Source organism: Esox lucius, chromosome 7 (genome assembly GCF_011004845.1).
Source record: "Esox lucius isolate fEsoLuc1 chromosome 7, fEsoLuc1.pri, whole genome shotgun sequence".
Taxonomy (NCBI): Eukaryota; Metazoa; Chordata; class Actinopteri; order Esociformes; family Esocidae; genus Esox; species Esox lucius.
In genome coordinates, this window is record NC_047575.1 from 7701191 (window position 1) to 7722670 (window position 21480).

General features: G+C 43.4%; 2 protein-coding genes across 7 annotated transcripts in view; one reads left to right on the forward strand and one right to left on the reverse strand.

The window, feature by feature from the left end:
- The window catches only part of dacha (dachshund a), a 110992-nt gene extending 106876 nt beyond the window's left edge, over positions 1–4116 (reverse strand). For all 6 annotated transcript variants that reach the window (XM_010894707.4, XM_010894706.4, XM_010894704.4 and 3 more), the window contains exon 1: positions 3465–4116. In XM_010894707.4, coding sequence (XP_010893009.1) covers positions 3465–3946 — 482 coding nt within the window. In that variant the 5' untranslated portion in view covers positions 3947–4116. The remainder of the gene's footprint in view (positions 1–3464) is intronic.
- Positions 4117–11502: 7386 nt separating this feature from the next.
- The window catches only part of chm (CHM Rab escort protein), a 43526-nt gene continuing 33548 nt past the window's right edge, over positions 11503–21480 (forward strand). The window contains exons 1-8 of the mRNA XM_010894699.4: positions 11503–11608; positions 16480–16546; positions 16762–16834; positions 18185–18300; positions 18531–18897; positions 19167–19283; positions 19618–19738; positions 20651–20873. Coding sequence (XP_010893001.1) covers positions 11557–11608; positions 16480–16546; positions 16762–16834; positions 18185–18300; positions 18531–18897; positions 19167–19283; positions 19618–19738; positions 20651–20873 — 1136 coding nt within the window. The 5' untranslated portion in view covers positions 11503–11556. The remainder of the gene's footprint in view (positions 11609–16479; positions 16547–16761; positions 16835–18184; positions 18301–18530; positions 18898–19166; positions 19284–19617; positions 19739–20650; positions 20874–21480) is intronic.

Sequence of the window (21480 nt, forward strand, 5' to 3'; positions counted from 1 at the left end):
AATAATGAATGCAATAAAAACCCGGAGATCAATTGCAAGTTGAGATATCATAAAAGGAGCTCTAAGTGCCGCTTCTGTTTGCTGATTTGGACATTTTTTCCATTTTCAAATTGGCGGTGTCAGTGCTAAAGGTTCTGTCGAGATGTTTTGATGACCATACTGATATCTCGGAATGACTCAGTCCGATATTCCTGTTCAGACTCCCTGCGTCCATATTCAGTGTAGGCTGCCTACACGCTTTATTACCCTCCCTTTTCCCTCACTTCGCCAAATAAGGTCTGGGGGGAAGGAGGCGGGTTAGGCCTGTTTGCACACACACATTAGGTACAACCATCTGGTGGATGGACGGTGGGTGATGTTTAAATCTTACTATAAAAACTGCGCTCTGTTGGCCAAGGCACGATATCTGTAAAGCATGCAGGCCGAGGTGCAAATTCAATTCTCTTGCATCCCATTGCCCATTGAGACAATTCAATTACCCGTCCATGGCTGCGATATTTGTCTAGTAAGCAGTGGCCTAGGTTATACACTATAACCTAACCATGCACACTGCAGTGAATAAAAAAAACAGTTAATTTATAATCCAAAAATAGAATATAATGACATTTAAAATGATAATATTTACTCTTCGTCCCATCTCTCTCACTCTGCCTTCGTCCCTCTATCTCAGGGTACATTTGACGTGTGTGACAGATTGATTTACCGCGAAGTCAAACCTAATAATAGATTCAGGCATTGTAAGGATCTGGAGGGTAGTGATCAAAGGTTAACTACCGAATCTTGCCCAAACTGACCACCTGGACACGAGCGGAAATTTTAACAACTTTCCGCCTCCCCTACTCTTCAGCTGGCTCCACAATCGCTCTGTAAAATACCTAAAAGACCATCAATATTCCTGCCAAAACATAACACTGGCTGAAAGCATCTCCAACGAACAGTTGTTGTGTTTGTATATGTGAGTGTTTGAATGTGTGGTTTAGTTCGTGTAACGTTCAACTTTGAAGCAACGCATAGACACTTCATGCGCTCATTTGATAATAACGTATCAAATTCACCACCTGGAAATAGAATAATCCACAACGTATTAATGACTAATTATTTTTTCCATTAATAGTAGCCTATGTCAGGTTTGGGTAAAAAAGTTTTAAAATACTCAAACTATTTCAAAGTAGGTTACAAGTCAAAGTAGACAGATATATTAATTTATTTTAGTTAACCTCTAAGCAGTCTTTAAGTAAGACTGAATAGCCTCTAAAACCATTGCAAGGTCTTATAATTCTCTCTTAAAAAATGTCAAGTCAATATTCTGCCTAAACGCTTCATCCTACGGGACAATTGTCCACTTAATCTGTAATCAATACAACGCTCCCATCAAAATATGTCAAATTTGGCTAAAAGTCTTACCCGACTGACACGAACTGATGTGTCAGAAATGGAAACCTAACTATGTGTACTGACTTTTAACTGCAATAGGCTACATAACAATTGGTTGGTATATTGCGAAATACAAATCCATGATAAAAACGTGTTATTCTCTGAGCAGATAAATTATGCAAAAGCATTTACATTTTATGCGAATAATTAATTTAGAGAAATGCAGATGTAATCGGAAAATATTTTTGTGATGTTATATTTGCTGCGATTTTAAGCGTGAATAACTTCACTCTTAAATAACGTGTGTGTGTGTGTGTGTGTGTGTGTTTGTGCGAGTGTTTGTGTGAGTGTGTGAGTTTTCTCACAGTGCAAAGCCAACATGAAAACCTTTCTACAAATGTATTTTTCTTTTACTATTATCATTACCAGTATTACTTATAATTACTAATTATTTAACGTATTATTAGAGTGACATTAGGGATAGCCTATCTCTAGGCTATTTCATAACAATCACCCTCAGACCATGTCCTCATCAAAACGATAAAACAGAAACCCTGAAGCGCATTGGAAGGTCCCGCATCTATACAAGATAACTATGTGTAAAGTTTATTTTCACATGTAAAAATCCAGTCTTTGTAGTGAATAATCAGAATGGCCTATTATCGTTGGATAACCGGGGGAGCTGCACTAAAGAAAAAAAGTTGCAATTATGTACAACTAGACAATGAGGCAAAAACCCCTGAGGTTCAGAATGCTAAAGGTCTTGCGGAACGAGGGCACTGGTCCCTTTTCAGCTTTTCCCCCCTTCCTTTAACGATATTGTATGGGAACACTAATGCATCTGTCATGATAACAAGCTAAGAATAACATCTAGACATCAAACCAAGCAGACAATCCATCCGAGGTGATTCATTCAGATCTGTCCCATTGATTTATTAAACACAAGCAACATCTGCAGCCGCACAGCCAGAATGGTGCACGGGTTGAAGATCAATTTGAGTGCAGAGGAGAGATACGTCAAATAACAATAAAACATTTTGAGCTGGTTTAGACAGAAAAAAACCCAATTGTTATTATTTGTTGAAAAAAATCAAGGAAATGTAAGGAAATATGCATGCGTCGTATTTAGAAAATGTACCCCTGATGTAGCCTAATCCATTAAAAACTCCTCGTCATTTTTTTTTTTTAGTTTCTAATGGACCGAATGGATTCTATATAGAAACAGAGAAGGTCCGTTTAATTTAGTCGTCTAGCAACAGAGAAGAGAACCCACATGTTTGTATGCTTATTTCAATGACTTACGGTATTTATATCAACAAGTTAGATAAGAGGAAACTTGGAGCTGGAGCAGAACTTCAGACATGACAAAAACGTGCAGCTGAATGGCGATAAAATGGCATAGCCATCCTTGTGGTCAACAAGCATAGTTGAGACGTGCTCTAATTAACAATCCACCAGAATACAATTCGTCTTAATAAAAGTTATTAGAAATACCAGTATTCTAAATAAACACCAAAGCAACTGCCAAGCCTACACGTTTTCTTATGTCATGTTTCTATTTCTGACAAATTAAGCTTAATAGGAAAAGTACAGTATGTTGCACCACATCGAAGGTCAACAAAATGAACTCCTTTACCTGTTTGACAGCATAACATTCTACACGTGACAGTGAAACGAACATATCCCAAAAGGTGGACTTAAGACTTTGATTCAATGTGTTTTCCTTTTTGTTAAATATTTTGGGATCGTGAGTGTGTGTGAGATAGATAACCTGAAAGAAAATTGGGACAGTTGAAATGACTGATTTAACTTTGCACAATGCTTACTTGTTTCATAACATGGCATCCTACCTATCAGTTTGCACTATTAACTGCAGTTTTAATTTAGTACAGTACTAAAACATAGAGTACACCAAGCTTAATGCAAATATTTTTCTGAACATCAATTGATAGGCTACTTAAATTAGGAAGCTACGTCCAAAAGTTTATTGAAAACTTTCAGTTTATTGACCTGTTTTTCCTACTGCTCTGCTTTCCTGATAATCAGTGTAAAGAGCAATTTGGAAAATGAAGAGAGGGTGACAAACTAACCTGGCGTTGGTGCAGTCGTTGTAAAGCGCTTCGAAGTCTTTGCGGGTGATGAGTTTGCAGCGATTCACCCCAGGCTGAATAGCCCCAAGCCCCCGCAGAATCCGGACCTGCTCCACCGTGCACACGACGGGGCATATATCCAGCCGCTTCAGTTTGGTGTAGACGGTATGCAGACCCCCGACCAGATGTTTCAAGAAGAGGTCGAAGACCTGCGGCAGGCAGATGAGTTCTTGACCATCCACGTTGAACGAAGCTACCTTGACCCCGTGCACTTCAACCATTTTGCACTCGTTATTGCCGCTTGTGCCGTTTCCATTTCCTCCTCCAACGCCTCCTCCGCTGCTGATGAAAGAATTGATCATGCTGCTTGTCAGTCGCGGGGACTCGGCTGGGCTAGTGTACAGCGGATCGGAGCGGAATAAGCTGCCAGACACCGGAGTGGAGGTTGGAGAAAGGACCGGCGGAGTTGCTGATACGGCCATAGTTGGTCAAGTTTCTTCCTTTCCTCTCTCTCTGTCACACCCGTTACGTTGTATTTCTACTTTCTCGCTCACTCTTTTCTCCTGATGTTTACATGCACTCTCGCTCCAGTCGGATAGTCGGCAATGGACAACTACCTATCTCACAAGTGCGGTGGCTAGAATGAGAGCCATCGGATTCACTGTTTCAATTAGCCAGCCCACTGAAAACTCGAGTAACAGCTCTAACCACCAACAAGAATCGAACTTGCTTACGCGCATGAATCCTATTGGTCCTTTGCACATGATTGGCAGGTCTACTAGTTAGAGGGGCCGGTTTCTGTTGACTGCGATACTCCGTTACTCCATAATAACTTTTCACTGACTTTAAGAGTTCGTTTTATATATCTAAGACACGAATATACGCAAAATAAAACATGTTAATTTGGATAGTGTTTCTGTAACCTAAGTAAATAAATTGTTATTATGGGTTGTTATAGGCTGTTGGTAGACCTATGGCATTAGAATCCTATCATTCCCATAATAATCAAATATTATTATCATGGTTGCCTTAGAGCCACAATGATGATCGTTGTAATAATAGTCACAAATGTTATTGTGTCTACATCAGCCAGCTTACTTTACACGAAGGCCTACATGTATTCTTGCTTCCTCAGTCCAAGATAAGAGGATACATTTTTGTGTTCATGCATTTCTAAGGGAAAGGCAGGAAATATACTAAAGTATTTAGTCTGTCAAACAAAACCAAAAATAGCCTACTTATGCTTATTAAGGTTCAAGTTGGCAAATGCATATGCATGTTCATGTTACAGTACATCAATTGAATACATTCTACTGGCATCATTAGTAAAGAAATCCAAACCCAATTTGCCCAATTTTCGATAATCTATTAACTATTAATTTCACAGATAAAATGCTGTCACTTCAATATATTCATGTGTATTTTCTATTGAGCCCCAGTGTGGTTTCAAACAGTGGGTAGATTCTGATAGAAAAGCACTCGGGCGCCTCCCTAGAGGCCAAAGGCCTTCACTACAGGCATGTCCTGCGTGGACCGCAGGTTAGAGAACCAACAACCACAAAACAGAGAAGCTGTGGTTATATTACATTAACATAGTGTATCACAGTTCATGATCAGCGCTATGGCCCTTGTCAAAACGATTGTTCAGGTGGTTGCGAGTTAACAAAATAATGAAGACAGACTGACAAAAAATGTTAAAACATTAAAACAGACAACATGTTAAAACTTGTTACAAAAAGAAAAGAGAAATACATATGAAGTAGTTGAAGGTTAACATGTGATATATTAAATGGTGTAGAGACGGAGCCAGTATTTGGCTAGGTGTCTGATCTTAAACCAGTCATCTTCTTTTACACATTCACTTACACCTCTCCAGAATAAGCATAGCCAGAGAACAAATTACTTGTTGGTTTTGGGTTAGGGTATACATTTTTTACAGAACATGTTAGAAATAACTAAGGCAACTGCACAGCTGGCTGCATTCTCAGGCAGATGGCACTATTTCAAATGAAAATCTTCATGTTGGTTTGAAAAAAGTCTGAAAAATGAATACAGGAATAATACTTAACCTTTGGGCTCTTCCTTTTTAGTAGGGAAGATTAATATTGTAATGAGTGCTTAAATGCCATGCCAATTTTTTTGGGAAGTACCTGGTTAAATTAAAAAGCTAGGTGGCAATCTGGAAATTAGATACATATTTTACCTGGGTTTCAATTGCACCTTGCTCCTTCATCTTCTATTTAATCTTAATGATTGCCTGATTAGCATAGCCAGCTAGCAAAGCTACCAACTCCGGCCTCAACCCACTCCCCCATTAAAATCTCCTGCTCTATGCAAAGCGACAAGTCATTACTCATAGAGTAAATGTATAGAATGACGCCCTCCCACCTTCTCAGCACACAGTGATGGACTGCTGCATGGAAACCTTGTACAGATTAATCTCCTCCCTTAAGGAAAGCTTCTCCAACTAGTTAAAGAGCACTTGTTTTCACCTTATTCAGATTGAACAACGCAGTGGTATCAATCGTGAGAAAATATGTTCTCACATAAAAAAGTTATTCTGTCAACGTGGTGAACAACAGATCATTGGATTTGGAATTTGGTTGAAACAAAAGTGCAAGTCTGAACATTAGTGCTTTTGTGAAAGCTAAATGTCAAAACAAAATGTCAATGGTAAAACAAATATCACCAGCGATTTCTTTTAATTTTCTGTGTTATGAAAAGTGGGTCCATTTTAATTCCATAACCATCCCTTTGCTCTTAAATTATTGATCCAAAGAATTATATCACTGGCATTATTTCTCACAGACATTTTGTGTTCAGGCACATTTGTCATGCATTCTTTCACACTACACTAATAACAATTTGGAACCAAGGATCTACATTGATCAATGCACTAATCTATAGATAATACCAAGCAATTAATGTGGAGAAAACATGAATCCCATATGTTCTATCAGTAGTTGACACTGGGTTGCAGTAAGAAGATGCAGGTTGTAGATATAAAGCCAATTGGACTGGAGATGAAGAAGGTGAATGGAGAAATGGAGAAGGAGAGAACTTTAGGGAGAGATAGAGAAAAGAGAGAGAGAAATAGAGTCTGCCTGAACTCCATTCTGAATTGTTTCCTTTATGGATATTGTACTGTGAAATATTGCAGTAAGGCCAGATGCAGAACCCCATCTCCCGTCAGAATAATGAAATGTTTTTATTAGTGCAAGCATAACACAAATCAATAACAACAATTAATTACTGGTGATTGTAATTGAATGTTTTCCTAATTTTACTGTCACTGGTGATAGATATTCATGCCCATTACGGCGTTTTAAATTCATTACACTGTCTTGTCTCTTGCCGGATTAAATGTTACATATACATCAGTAGTCAAGCAATCCATTTGGGTTGTGGCATGTGCCAAAAAGCTGATGGACTCTTAATTTAAATATAAAATCATTCCTTCATTCTACTTAAAATGGACAAGCTTGTTACTTGAGTGTGGGTGCCATGCTGAATTTTTTCAAGAAGACCCACATTGATGGTTTAATGATGCTTTGGCTATGCTCACTGCCAAATGAAAGGCGACTGAGGCCTGAAGTAAGGACCACAATCATTTCTTTGTCATGCAACGAGGTTCAGTCGGCAAGCCTGAATGAGTGGAAATACAGAATATTGTACCAACCACTTTGGCTTTGAAAGTCATTTTAGGATTTGTACAAAGATTGTAATTACATTTTGAGATATTGTTCGGTATTAATTTTGCGTACTTTATATTCTCAAATAGTTTCCTCTTTGTTTTCCTCAAGTTGAAAAGATACAGAAGTTCACCAACATCAGAACTGATAGAAGTGAAGCCAAGTCTTTGAAAATGCCCTTGAAATACTGGTTGCCTTTTCAGTATAAGTATACACCACAGCCCTTAATCACATGATTCACTCGGTTGTCTGTCCAGTCCTGAATTTGGAATCCAAGTCTCTTTCATTGACTACAGCCTATCATTATTCACAGCACTCTCGACACCTGTCGAGTTGCAATGCTCTGGTTAACATCATGGCTCTCCATATCATATCCCTTCAAGTAAAAGGAACAGGAGGATGAATGGCCTGAGAAACCTTCATAGCCCCTCCCCTCCATATAATCCACAGCAAGAGCCAATCAGAGACTCTTTAAAATGCACAAGCCACGATAAAGAGTTAGCATCATCTCTAACGGTTCTCTGAAGCAACAATCAAAGGAAGCCAAACACATAGAAGTGAACAGCAAAAGGTGTGGGTACTTGGAAGATAAAGAGTTCTTGATTTTTCTCAGAAAGCAAGGCAGTGCTGGCTACATTGATGGTCTTTTGTAAGACAGCCAGGCAAACCGCCTCTGAACATACCTCGAAATGGCACAGGATGAAACTACTCCAACCATTTCAATCCCCACACAGGTTTTTATTTTTATTTTAACTTGGATTAAAAAAGAAGCATCTCCCCTGAGACTAAGCAAGTGACACCAAGACACCTCGGCATCACAAAACTTGAGACAAACATTCATGTTGGAAGCTTCAACACTGCAGTTCAGATTTAATAGGCAAAAGAGGAAAAACATGCTTGTTTTTAGCCATCTGTTAGAGCTGTTTAAAGAGTATATGAGATTTTTTGACAAAGAAGATTGGTTCCTCTTAAACCAATAAACACCTGTCTGCATAGTCACCCCCAGCAAACAGTCAGGATATCTGCAAACATTGTGCCTTAAGATTTGCAGAAAAGTATAGCTTTCTAACACATCTAAAACTCTTTATCATCAAATATAATTGTATTCAACATTTGTGACAGATAATTGTTTCTATGTAAATGTGCATGGTTAGGCCTACGCAATGGAAAGCATCAGCAGATTTGGGACTACGGCTTTTGTGCTAAAACAAGTGTCCTCTTAGTGTATTGAAAAATGACAATAATCCTAAAGCAGGCCTCACTTGAATGAGATAATAAACATCGGGGATGATATCTAGTCCTGTAAAATTAATCAGTCCTTAGAAGTACCCTCAAGCCTCAGGCCTGGTTCTTTTTGAACTCCAGGGCTTTTAGAAACCACTCAAAAATCACAAAAGGCCACCAATAATAATGAATCCAAATGATCAAACTAATGTGTACCATTGTGTAGAGCTCCCAACTAACTATGCCAGGTGCAGCTAATATCATCAGGTTCCCCTGTCTTCTTGTCCTTTTAATGCACCGAACAAGGAAATAGACAGTGTGGGTCCTCATTCAAGCAGCATTTAAAGGGAAATGACAACCCTCATAATAACTACAGTTTTTTAAATGCACGTTACTCTTCGAAACAACACTTACTCCTCCATTTACCTTTACAACCAGCACATCACTCGACAAGCAATCAGCCCAACCCAATGATTTTTACTGCATACATTAACTGCACTGCAGCCTAAGCAGCATTCAAGTACCGGAAGTTTGTGGAGCTTGCCTCTCTGTCAGAGCCCAAGGGAGCATCCGACTGTTTCTGGCTGACCCAGAGAAAGGTCTGAAGAGAAATACTGAGGAAAGTCTTTAGGACTGATACTGTTAAATGCGGTGTTTTCCACAACAGCAAATACAATGAATACTGTAGAAGTGTTATTTACTGATAGTTTTGGTTAAAAATATAATTCAATCTACACAGGACCTGCTTCTAATCAGTAGGGTTGTTTAAATGGGAGCTTTAGCTTTCCGTGTTGACACTATCATTGACTAAATTAAACAAATAATAAAGGGAGTTCCAAATCTCACAGCCAATTATAGCTAGTTTAAAATGTTCCCTCCACTCCTTTTCTACTGTCAAACATCACTAGCAAGATTCCTGCTTGAGAAATGTTTTTTGCTAAAAAGCTGTTTTTGCCATGTTTAATTGAACTGTATTACAGTATGGTTCTTCATTTTCACACACAAATGATTTACTGAGTCAACTTATGTCCCCTGGCTGAAACAGTTCTTCATCATGCAGAATCTGGGCACAGTTTACAGCCAGTGTTCTGCCTGCAACATTTAGCAATGTCAGCTGTTGGCAGAAGTGGCTAGTGTGGTATACCATATACAGGAGTATACAACAATGTTTTCCAGGTTGCACGTTGCCACTTTATTGAATGGGGGGCTTTGTAGGGAGTTAGCATAACTCTTTACAATTTTCTCTGTTGCATAGAATTAGGTGGAAGGACTTGTTTTCTTTTTATTGTAATATGTAAACGCTTAATGATCAAACAATTCAGCAGAATAAATGGAAGCATGCAACATTTGCTTTCCAGACAGTCAACACAAAAATAAGAAAAAATAGGCCCATTTCCAAACCAACTCATAGGCTTACACTTTATGCAACTGTGGAGACCTGAGAGGATTTGACTGAGAGAATTCCATTATTTGGTCTGGGTTTCCATCGCAGGCCTGTTGTGCACCAAATGAAGGTTGATAACATTTGTTTTAGAACAGGGCTGTCACCTCAAGGGTGAATCCGGCTCAAAACGAAAGTGTCCTAATTATCATGTAGAGTCATAAGTAAGATTCTTATTTCCACATCACCATGTTTACTTTTGATAAAAATGCTGTGTTGGTCTTCCCAAGGACAGCTAGTATTAAAATTCAAACATATATTTCATAACAGAGAGATATGCACTAAGCTGCACTTCAAGATTTACAATTTGAGAATGGCATTTCTACCTCTTTGCTTTTGCTGAGCCATATACCTTCACTCTGGATAGATTCATAAGAATTAGTGCTTTTATTTGTTTGATTTTGCATATCCTCCTCCCACTGAGACATCCTTGAAGAGTAGTTTCACAAACAGAAAATCAGCCATTAATGAAGAAGATGCCATTCCAATGGGCTGTACATCAACCAACAGCAGCAGACAGACCAGAGATGATCCAGTGGCCATAATAATAATGGCCATAAAATAATAATACTACCTTTGGTTAAAGGTAACCAATGTCTAGCCTGGGTATGTCCTTGTCTCCTTAAGGATGTGCTTATAAGGTGAATGGACAAAAGTGGTGAGGGAGAAGCACCCTTCTCAAATTAAACTATAAATCTGTGCCACTGGTTCAGGTTCAGGTTGTCAACAAGGCAATATGTATTTACCACTGTCCCTTTTCCATTAAATATTTGTTTGAATTTTCAACTAGTTTTGGGAAAGGCAGATAAAGGAATCCCTTTTGGATGTTAAAACACAGAATCCTACTCAGTGCTTAATTATGTCACTTTTGAGCCCAGTTGCTTTGGGCTTTGAACGCGGCACCTGGCTCACATGTTCGCCGCAGTTCTGTTCCAAAACGAATGCGATCAACTTTCCCCCAATGCAGAAAAAGAAGCCTACCTGGGCAACTGGGGCAGCGAATAAAACTCCTTTAATGATTGCCTTTGAAATCGAACAGGGAGTCAGATGTGTCCTTTCTCTACCATTTCAGATGCAGTGTTCATCTGTTGTTATTGATGTTATCACGCAAATCTCCCTTCGCCTAGGATATTAGACTATTGATGTTCAATCAATCAAATTTATTTTATAAAGCCCTTTTTACATCAGCAATTGTCAAAAAGTGCATTTGCAGGTACCCAGCCTGAAACCCCAAAGAGCCTGAAACCCCAAAGAGGCAGAGTCAACAAGAATGGATGCACTATGTCTAGGAAAACCTCCCTACAGGGTCGAAACCTAGGAAAAAACCTAGAGAGCAGCCAGACTCTGAGGGTTGTCAAGCTCAATAACTGCAGATGAGCTGTGTTCAGGGTCTTTAAGACCTGCTGGAAAACCAAGTATACAAGAACAGGTATGACCAGGTGGGCTCTGGGCAGTAACAGCATCCGTGGAATTCAAAAGGATACCTCAACATACCATACAGACTGACCCTTTGGTGTTTCTAATTTATTTTAAAGTAATGTGTTTTTAGTAATATAAATTTATTAACTTATACGATATTCATAGCTGGAACTAAGAGAAATTACATGGACTACTTTTTATTTAATTTGTAGGTTTGTAAGTGAATGTGTGCGTGTTTTTGGTTGTTTGCGTGATCGCGCTTTTGCGTGCGCGCGCGTGTATCACGTCATGTGATAAGGAGCGACTAGCGCTAAACATGGCTGCAGACAATCTCCCATCCGTATTTGATGTTATCATACTTGGGACAGGTAAGAAACTAGTCTTCCACCGCACTGTATGTACAGCAGTGTGTTTGTGGATAATTATGCGGCTAACATTGTGGAGGGTTAATGGTGCCATTCAGACTGAAAAATACAGCATTGGTGCTAGCTACTTAATGTTACGTTAGCTAGCGACAGTAACTGTATTGCTTATTCAATCTGAGTAGGTTATTTGTAATTTTCGGAACAATGTATATTAACGACTTTATCTAAAACTAAATAATCACTTCATGTATTTTTCTGAACACGAAAACGACACTTATCTATCTGTTATGAACTCGTTTCGTTAATGTACCCGAAACAAATTGCAACATCGCTGGACAACGTCATCACCATCCGTAATGTCAACATCTTTTTAAAGCTGGGTAATGTAATCAGTTTATTACATAATAGTATTCTTGGTATCGTGTACTTGTTTGACAGGAATATTTCAGAGTAATTAAACTAAACAACCAGTGTTTGTGCATGGTACACAGCAATGTAGACACAAGTGGCTAGCTAGTTAGCTAGTTACTTAGGTTACGTGCAGTCCTGTACTGCTTTCTCAGTTCAAATAATCAAGTGACTAGCTACATAGGCTAACGTTAACCTCGTTATTAAACTATGCTCGTCAAGTTACTGTCATTGTACTGTATAGTATTATTGGCTAGGATGGGCGACTTGTTAATGCAACTTCTGTCAGCATGCTGACGCTAAACCTACACTTCGTACACGGTTTATTACAACCATTCGGGTCGGACCCCCTTTGCCCCCAGACGAAACTGACCTCTGCTGTCATGTTTTTAGAAAATGTTTTACACTAGAGGCTGTGTGTTGAGTTGCATTATCTTGATGGAAATATTCACATGAAAAAGGTTAACTGTAGACATTTAGGCAGAAACAATGTTAAAACTTTGCGCAGTTGGTATCAACGGACCCAAGGTGTTACATAACTTCCCCCAGAGTATTAGACGGCTGCAATCAAACTGTAACATGTATACCAGGCAGGTTGAGTCGGTCTGGTCATGCCACTTACGCCAAGTCATGAGGCCCCGCAAACACTAGGCTTAGATTACATTTTAAATCAGTGTGGTCTACTACTTAGCCCTCTGTGATGAAAGATCAAGACAATGTGGTGGTTTGGCTTAAGGATGATGAGCTGGGTTTACATACCTGACCACTCAAACTGAAAACCTTGGACAGTTTGAGACCTTTTTTCAGTGCCGTCGTTTAGGTGATGTCAAAGAACAAAAAGAATCACGTTTAACCATTCAGTAAATTTACTCAGAAGTGTACTTATAATGTTGGTGCAGGTGGTAGACAACATAAATACAGGATACACACAATCTACACAAAGTTTACATGTAATTTTATACCATTAATTTCTAAGGTAATGTGATATAGTTGTTGAGTAAAAGGCTGTAATCCACAGTTGATGTACACATTTACAGTCTAAAGGCAGAAGCACAGAGTTTTGTGTGCAGCTCTTTAATGTACAGTTTGGAGGTGGCCTGACGTGGGTGGGCGTAGTCTTGAGTCTCTGTGGGACAGGTGGCCCATTGCTGAGGGCCGCAGTGCCAGAGATACGATTGTCAGACTGCAGACAGGACATCTCTACTGCAATTCAATCACCTCTAATCAGACTATCAAAGCCATTGAGGAATTTTTAATACATCACTCTAGTGCATAAATACCCATGTCTTTCAGATCTGGACTCACCCATCTATTCCTGGGATTAATTAGATGGTTCCTTTGCTTGTTTGTCTTGGTTTTGCCTTGGGTTACAAAATTTGAGTCTACAGTGAAAGAATGGAAGAGAATGCAGTGTCTCTGATTTCTAATGTTCAGTAGTCAGTCCATGCAGGTACAAAGCACCTGGCTGACACCAGCAGGAGCATGCTCTGGAGGAGCTCTGCTGGGATTCGCTCTGCAGTGGAGGAGGGAAAATAAACATCCAAAACGACAGCTCGCCTCGTGTTCCTTTTGCCGCAGTTCAACACTGATTGATGGTGCGCAAATCGAACACCTCTGGCCCGCTTCAAGTTCTGCTGGTGAAAGCCATCTGGTCCCCGGACTCTAGGTGACAAGACTGCACTGGTGACCCGGTCTATGTCCAGTCCAGGCGGTGTTCCGTGTCAAGGTTGATCAGGCAAGCGTGTTCTCCAGGTTCCCGCACCCTCCGTCTCTGTGTTGGGTCCGTCCGCCAACCGTGGCCGTGGACAAGGAACAGTTGTTTATGAATATAGTGGCCCCCTAATGACACGTTTTTCCATCTGCTGGACCTTCACTCACGTGAGGCTGGGTGTTCCTGTCGGTTGCACCCCGTCAGTCCCTGACTGGCGCACACCTGACGCCCCCGGGGGGGTCGGGGGTGGCGCCAGCGGGCTGGCACAGGGGACCTCCGGCCTGCGCAGGTAATCTGTGAGTTAAGTCTCGAAGGGTCTCTGATGTAATTACAGGCCTGTTTGTGGTCTTCACGAATATCTGGTCCATTGGCGTTTTAATCGACCTTCGATGTGCGCTTGTCGGGATCGCTTCCCAGGACCGTTGCATCTTTTCCGTCCGGGCAGTTCGTTCAGCCAGTTAGCGTCCTCTCTCGGCGGCTGGTCAGGAGGCAGCTTTCAGCGCGGGTAAGACCTGCAGATACAGGGACTCCTTACTTGCTGCACGAAACGGCGTCACCGCTAATGGATTGCGTTCCGGCACGGCAGTGACAGAGATTCACAATTAGTCCCGGTCTCACGGTAAGACTGGTCACGGGAAGAGTCTATAACAGAGATGGCTATAAACCCAGTGGAGATGGGAACCTTGCTGAGCTGTTCCCTGCTGTTGTGTTAATGTAACTATTCGTCTTGGTGGGGGACCTCCACAGCTACTGCCATGAAGGGCCTCCATTAGCAGGACGGGTGATTATGGCCCACAGCCAACATCATCTGCTTTCCTACTTGACACATCTTGACTTCCGCTCAAACGTCTTGCTTATTCATTAGGTTTAAAAGCCGCCCCAAATCGGTCAGCTGAAATATCCAGCAGGAAACACAAGTGGCCATGTCGCCAGTTCATCTTTTGTCATTTTATCGAATGCTGCTTTTGTAAATATTAGGGGCCTGCGGTGGTGGATGGGGAGGGATAATGCAGCTTTTGTGCAGAGATGTGGTGGAGCGGTAACGCTCCTGGCTCTGAACATAGACCTCTCCCCACAGGAGACAAGGGTTCAATAACCATGTCCTCTCACCTGTGTCTCCTGATTCTGTCAATTAAAGCCATGCAAAAAACCAAACAAATAGAAGAGAACATTCATTTTATCTGCTAAGCCTCCGCAGTTGGACTAAGCGCTCCATTTCCTTATCTCATTTGAAAGGCGCGCGCACTGGTGAAGATGGGAGGAGGGCGGCGTTGTTGACTGACGTGCCTCTTCCCCTGCCGCCCCCTGTCTGCTGCCTGGTCCGGTCCTTCCTGAGCCCTTTCAGCCAGACTATAAATAACACGTAAAATGACTTTCAAGGTGGGGAGAGAGAGAGAGAGAGAGAGAGAGACTCCATTTTGGAATGTTCTTTGAAACGGAGAGTGATTTATGATTTCATACAATTCCTGCTGAAAGCATTTGGGGCTTTGCTCGGTCATCAAAGTCCTGCCTGCCCAGATCCATTATTTATCGTGAGGCCTGTCTGTGTGGCATCAGTGCTTTATGGCAGGTAATGTTTGTCTTTAGCAAACATGATGTGGAAAAATCTATACCGGACACGATGAACAGCATTAAAAGAAGGCGACGGAGGTTATTTACACGGCTTAAAAAAACATCTTGCATAGCCTGCCCTGGTGGGCATAGCCAATTCCATCATGAATTCCTATGTGTAATTCTTTCCTTCACAAGGTTGCACAGTTAATTGAGGCTGGGTGTCATTTTTTCAGTGTCCGCTGGTGTTTCTCGGTCATCCAGACATTGGTGCGATTGAACGCCGGGTTGCTTTTCCTCCACGGGCCGTGCCACAGCTACGCTATGCCCGATGTTGAGATGACTATTGAACAATAGCCCACATTTAACAGAGGACTCTGTAAGGGGCCTGGTGGAACGGCGTTACATCTGGACTGGGAGATGCTCTACGTTAGGAGACACTGGGAGATGTGGAAGTGGCGGCGTCTACCGTCCTGAAATAAATAAATCACTTCCCCATTGTGTGTGTGTGAGATGGGACGTTGCAAGGCCAGATGATGAGGAAGAGCGATGGAGAGATCCGGGGCTCCTCTGTGGCTTAATGGAGTTGTTTTCCGGGCCCTGGCTGTGGTGTGGGCATTTCAATCTCGCTTACCTAACCGCCAGCTACGGTCCGACCCCCCCTCCCCCCACATCCCCCTCGGCCTCTGTCTGTTTCTCCCTTTTGTTCTGCTCCTGAAAACGGAAAACTCCGGAATGAATTAGGATCTTCGGGGCATCTAAATGAATACCAGTTGGACCCCGACCCGCCCCCCCACCCCCACTGCGTGCGCCTCATACCAGAGGATGCTTCTCCGGGAGACAAATGTGCCGTGGAAGTCGGAGTCCCATTGGAAACTCGTTTTTTATTTGAAGCCTATTGTTGGTGAACCTTGTTCAACTGCCAGCTTCGCTACTCTTCTGAATGCATTAAGAGTCTCATTCTACAAATGTCTTCCCCATTGACAATAGGACAAGCAATACACTCAAAGCAATACTCATCACTTCCCAGTTCGGCTGGCCACCGTTAATGTGCCGAATTGCCTGCCAATAGGTTCAGGTGGAAATAGGAAAGCATTTCTCAGATTGAATATATCATTCCATTCAGACAAAAGCCATGTTGAGTGAATGGGCTGAACCGTTTTCTCTCGGGCCAATGAAACGTGTCGCCTCTGTTCATTTCCAGGACTGTCCGAGTCGGTCATAGCGGCGGCCTGTTCCCGGGTTGGACAGCGCGTCTTGCATGTTGACAGGTGAGTTTGGGGCTATGTTGAACACTGGGGTTTGATGGTGGACTTAGGCGTTCATTCTGCCTCATCTGATTTTCTATGCAAATGCCGTCAAAAAAGCTAAAAGTCAAATTTTCACACCACTAGTACATCAGGGAATATTACCAACTCCTGTTCATCCAAATGTATCCATTGCACACCATTATGTACGAGACATGAACGATTGATCCATCCTGCAGGAGAAGCTACTACGCTGGAAACTGGGCCAGTTTCACGTTTAACGGACTGCTGTCCTGGATCGAGGAGTACAAGGTGAGTTTGGCTGTTTGCTTTTATCCTTTTCCAATGTAGCACAACATCACCAGGATTTACATTGACGGAGTCTACCAATGTGACTCAGTGGAGGTGTGATTATGAAACAGTCCGCCGTCTTTGACCTTTTAGAGCTGAATGTGTTAACTGTTCATGTCCTGGGGGCTCTTTTAAAAGGCCTTGGTGTGTGTGTGTGTGTGTGTGTGTGTGTGTGTGTGTGTGTGTGTGTGTGTGTGTGTGTGTGTGTGTGTGTGTGTGTGTGTGTGTGTGTGTGTGTGTGTGTGTGTGTGTGTGTGTGTGTGTGTGTGTGTGTGTGTGTGTGTGTGTGTGTGTGTGTGTGTGTGTGTGTGTGTGTGTGTGTGTGTGTGTGTGTGTGTTGGAGGGGCGGGGTAGGGTAGGTTTGCATGATCTAGATAAAATATAGAATTGTGTTTTCTTTAACAAATATCGCAATTATGATTGTGATTAGCATTTTTCGAACATGGGTGTAAACAGCATAGATCATCTCACTTATACAGATCATAGCTTACATAATGTAATATTAAACTGAATAAAAAACGAGTTAAAGTTAAGTGCTTTTGAAACATTTAACACCTATTACCAATTTGAAGGTGCAGCCTGTGTCAAATCATTTATATACTTTCTCCCATATTATGTATGTTTGTGAAACTTAATAACCATGCTGTTCTGTATGTGGGACAATATCCTAACAGATGTGTTAACTGAAAGTGTTAACTCAAACTAACATGGAAAAACTGTCAAGTGTATAATTGAAATTAGTCTAGGTATTTAAGTTATCTACAAAAATACGTACAGACCCAAAGTACACTATTACAGATGGACGATGCGCATCTCATTGACCTTTTTGTAATTTCTTAGCTGAAAATCGCCTAAGTTAGTGATTTGGATGTTGCACCTGTCAAATGTGCGATTCCGGTTAGAATTGGCTTAATGGTGCAGCCCTGAGGCAGCGGTTCCAGAGGAGTCATCCAGTTGGGGGCATCACCCCCCCAAACAATTATCTTAAATAATTGAGTGAAATCAATATTTGGCGTGTTCGTTTGTATACATAAAGACTAATACATAGGGTTTTTTGGCATCGGTTGGATTGTGAGAGAGCTTGATCGCTAAGATCTCCGCCACCTCGCTCTGAAACGGACAGCGGTAGAGCGTTTCATATCCAAAATCTGTTTTAGGAAGTCATGCTAGTGCAACCAATTAAAAATGTGACTCAGAAAGCAGCGACAAAATGGTCTCCAAATGCCCACGTTTTGGAGGCCTCGCATGTCATTGTGCCGTCGGATGCCACACCCCTTCTCCCTCACCGATGTAGCTCGTCTGGTTTCTCAGCAGGCCGGGCCGAGCGACGAGGCTGCGCAGGAGAAGGTGGAGGAGGGAGAGGAGGCCCTGGCCCTCAGCTCTCTGGACACGTCTATCACCAACGTGGAGGTGTTCTGCTACGCCAGGTACCGTGGAAACACAGACCCAGGGGAGGGACACCTCTCCCGCCCCACCTTTATAAATGTAATGTCTGAGAGACCTCCCTGATGATGCCTTCGTTTAGAGTGGAGGTGGTTGTTAACGTCCCCTCGGGGGACTTGGCCTGCACAGAACCGCCGACAGCCAGTTCCATGTGTTTCCCACACCTACAAACCCGCTTAATGTCCTAATAACCTGCTTTTCGTTGCTTCGGCAGCGAGGAGCCAGAGGAGGTGGAAGAGGGGGTGAAGGATGGCGCAGCGGCCGCCTGGTCTGTCCCTCAAACCCCCGATTCGGAGGGGGAGGTCGAGAGGTGTTTGTTAGAGAGCAGTTCTGTCGAGGAGGAGGAGGCGGTGCTGGCCGGCGACGAGGTGGCTCAAGCCTCTGGACCCGATGCCGGAGCGGAGGAAACCCAACCGGAGGGCGAGGTGCCCCCCCAGGCATATGAGACCCAGGGGGAGTGGCAGGACGAGCAGCAGGCCAGCCCATCTCCTGCAGAGAGCCAACCAGAGCCCAAGAAACAGATTACCTATACTAAGATTGTGAAGGAGGGCCGGAGGTTCAACATTGACCTGGTGTCAAAGGTCAGGACCGTGTTTGTGTGTGTCTCCAATGGGCCATTGTCCAAATGTACTTCTGTTTTTCTGGGGTGATGTAACATTCTTTTGACTGAATATATTTATCTGGTATAATTTCATTGTTGGTTGCATTTACACACTGCCAGACCAACTATTCTGATCATTTTATTTATTACTCTTTAGTAATTGAAACAGATGGGATTTGAAAAGATCCAAAAATGTCTGCCTGTGAAACCGAGGCCAATGCTCACTTGTGCTGTTGTGACTATTCCCAGCTGATGTACTCGCGCGGTTCACTGGTGGACCTCCTGATCAAGTCCAACGTCAGCCGCTATGCAGAATTTAAAAACGTCACCCGCATCCTTACCTACCGCAATGGGAAAGTAGAACAGGTAATGCGCGCGCACATACACACACAGATGTTGAGACTTTCCGATTAATCCGGGATTAATGCTGTGGCACAAACTGCTATTTAATCTCTTTGAAGATAATAATATAGAGATGTTGTGGGCCGATGTGTTTTGGTTTGATTTACTGAGTGGTGGTTATGACCATGGTTTTTTAATTTGAGTACTTCAATCACTCAGGATGGCTGTCCTGTGTTTGACCCCACTCACGCTCTCACGTCTCCCCCTTCCCTTTGGCTATTTGATTTTCACACCTCCCTCATCTGCCCACTCACACCTATACACATACCACTCTCTGTGTCTGTCTGACTCTGCTCAGGTGCCCTGTTCCCGGGCCGATGTGTTTGGCAGCAAACAGCTGACGGTGGTGGAGAAGAGGATGCTGATGAAGTTTCTAACCTTCTGCCTGGACTTTGAGCAGCACCCAGAGGAGTACCAAGGTGTGTTCTGTCTCTCTCCCTCTGTCTGGCTTAATGTGTCCTGTTTCCAGGCTGATGTTGACCTCTATCCCTTACTCCTACCTCCTCTCTCGACCTCTAACCATCACTCCTACCTCCTCTCGACCTCTAACCATCACTCCTACCTCCTCTCGACCTCTAACCATCACTCCTACCTCCTCTCGACCTCTAACCATCACTCCTACCTCCTCTCTCGACCTCTAACCATCACTCCTACCTCCTCTCTCGACCTCTAACCATCACTCCTACCTCCTCTCTCGACCTCTAACCATCACTCCTACCTCCTTTCTCGACCTCTAACCATCACTCCTACCTCCTCTCGACCTCTAACCATCACTCCTATCCCCTCTCTCGACCTCTAACCATCACTCCTACCCCCTCTCCCGACCTCTAACCATCACTCCTACCCCCTCTCCCGACCTCTAACCATCACTCCTACCCCCTCTCCCGACCTCTAACCATCACTCCTACCCCCTCTCCCGACCTCTAACCATCACTCCTACCCCCTCTCCCGACCTCTAACCATCACTCCTACCCCCTCTCCCGACCTCTAACCATCACTCCTACCTCCTCTCTCGACCTCTAACCATCACTCCTACCTCCTCTCTCGACCTCTAACCATCACTCCTACCTCCTCTCTCGACCTCTAACCATCACTCCTACCTCCTCTCTCGACCTCTAACCATCACTCCTACCTCCTCTCTCGACCTCTAACCATCACTCCTACCTCCTCTCTCGACCTCTAACCATCACTCCTACCTCCTTTCTCGACCTCTAACCATCACTCCTACCTCCTCTCTCGACCTCTAACCATCACTCCTACCTCCTCTCTCGACCTCTAACCATCACTCCTGCCTCCAATCTCAGGCTTCTATCCCTCTCTTCTATTCCCAGACTTCTCGGTGCATTCCTTCTGGGACTTCCTGCTGACCAAGAAGCTGACGGAGAACCTGCGGCATTTCATCCTGCACTCCATCGCCATGGTGACCCCAGACGTGTGTACAGTGGAGGGTCTGCGAGCCACGCAGCACTTCCTGCGCTGTCTGGGTCGCTACGGCAACACGCCCTTCCTGTTCCCCCTCTACGGGCTGGGGGAGATACCTCAGTGTTTCTGCAGGTTAGTGTCAACCACCAGTTACTCACGGCTCCATTCCAATGTTCTGGCTTGGGCTCGATTCCTTTTCAGTTCAGGACATGAACTGACCGTAGACGGGCCCTCTAATGCTTCCGTGTGACGATGCCGTTCTGAGTTTTTGAGGCGAGGCGCAACCAGGTCCTGCCCGGGACAAATCTGCGATCGCGGCGACTGCCGTCCTTTGCCCCGCTGGGTCCTGGGACGGCAGCTTTTAGCGCCGCCAGTCTTCCGGGAGCTCTACTGTGAAACTGTAGCACTTAGTGCTGAGTGAGCTTCAGGACAGCGCCAGTTAGAGGATTCGTCCCCCACGGCTCTCAGCCAGGCAATAGGAGAACATCTCCCAAAGGCCCTGAACTCGGATGGATATACCCCTATATGGTCTTTCATCCGTGGCCTGGGTGTATTCGGAACGCGCTAGTGGCGTTGAGCCGTGCGTGGTCGCTAACATCCCGAGCACGTCAGGGCCGGAGCGGAAAACAGAAGATCACTTTTTGTTGAGCTGCGGTCAAAGTTGGCACCATGCCGCTCGTCGGTTCGCATCTGACTAAGCCCTTGGCGGACACAGTCTGTGTACTTCACATCCCGGAGT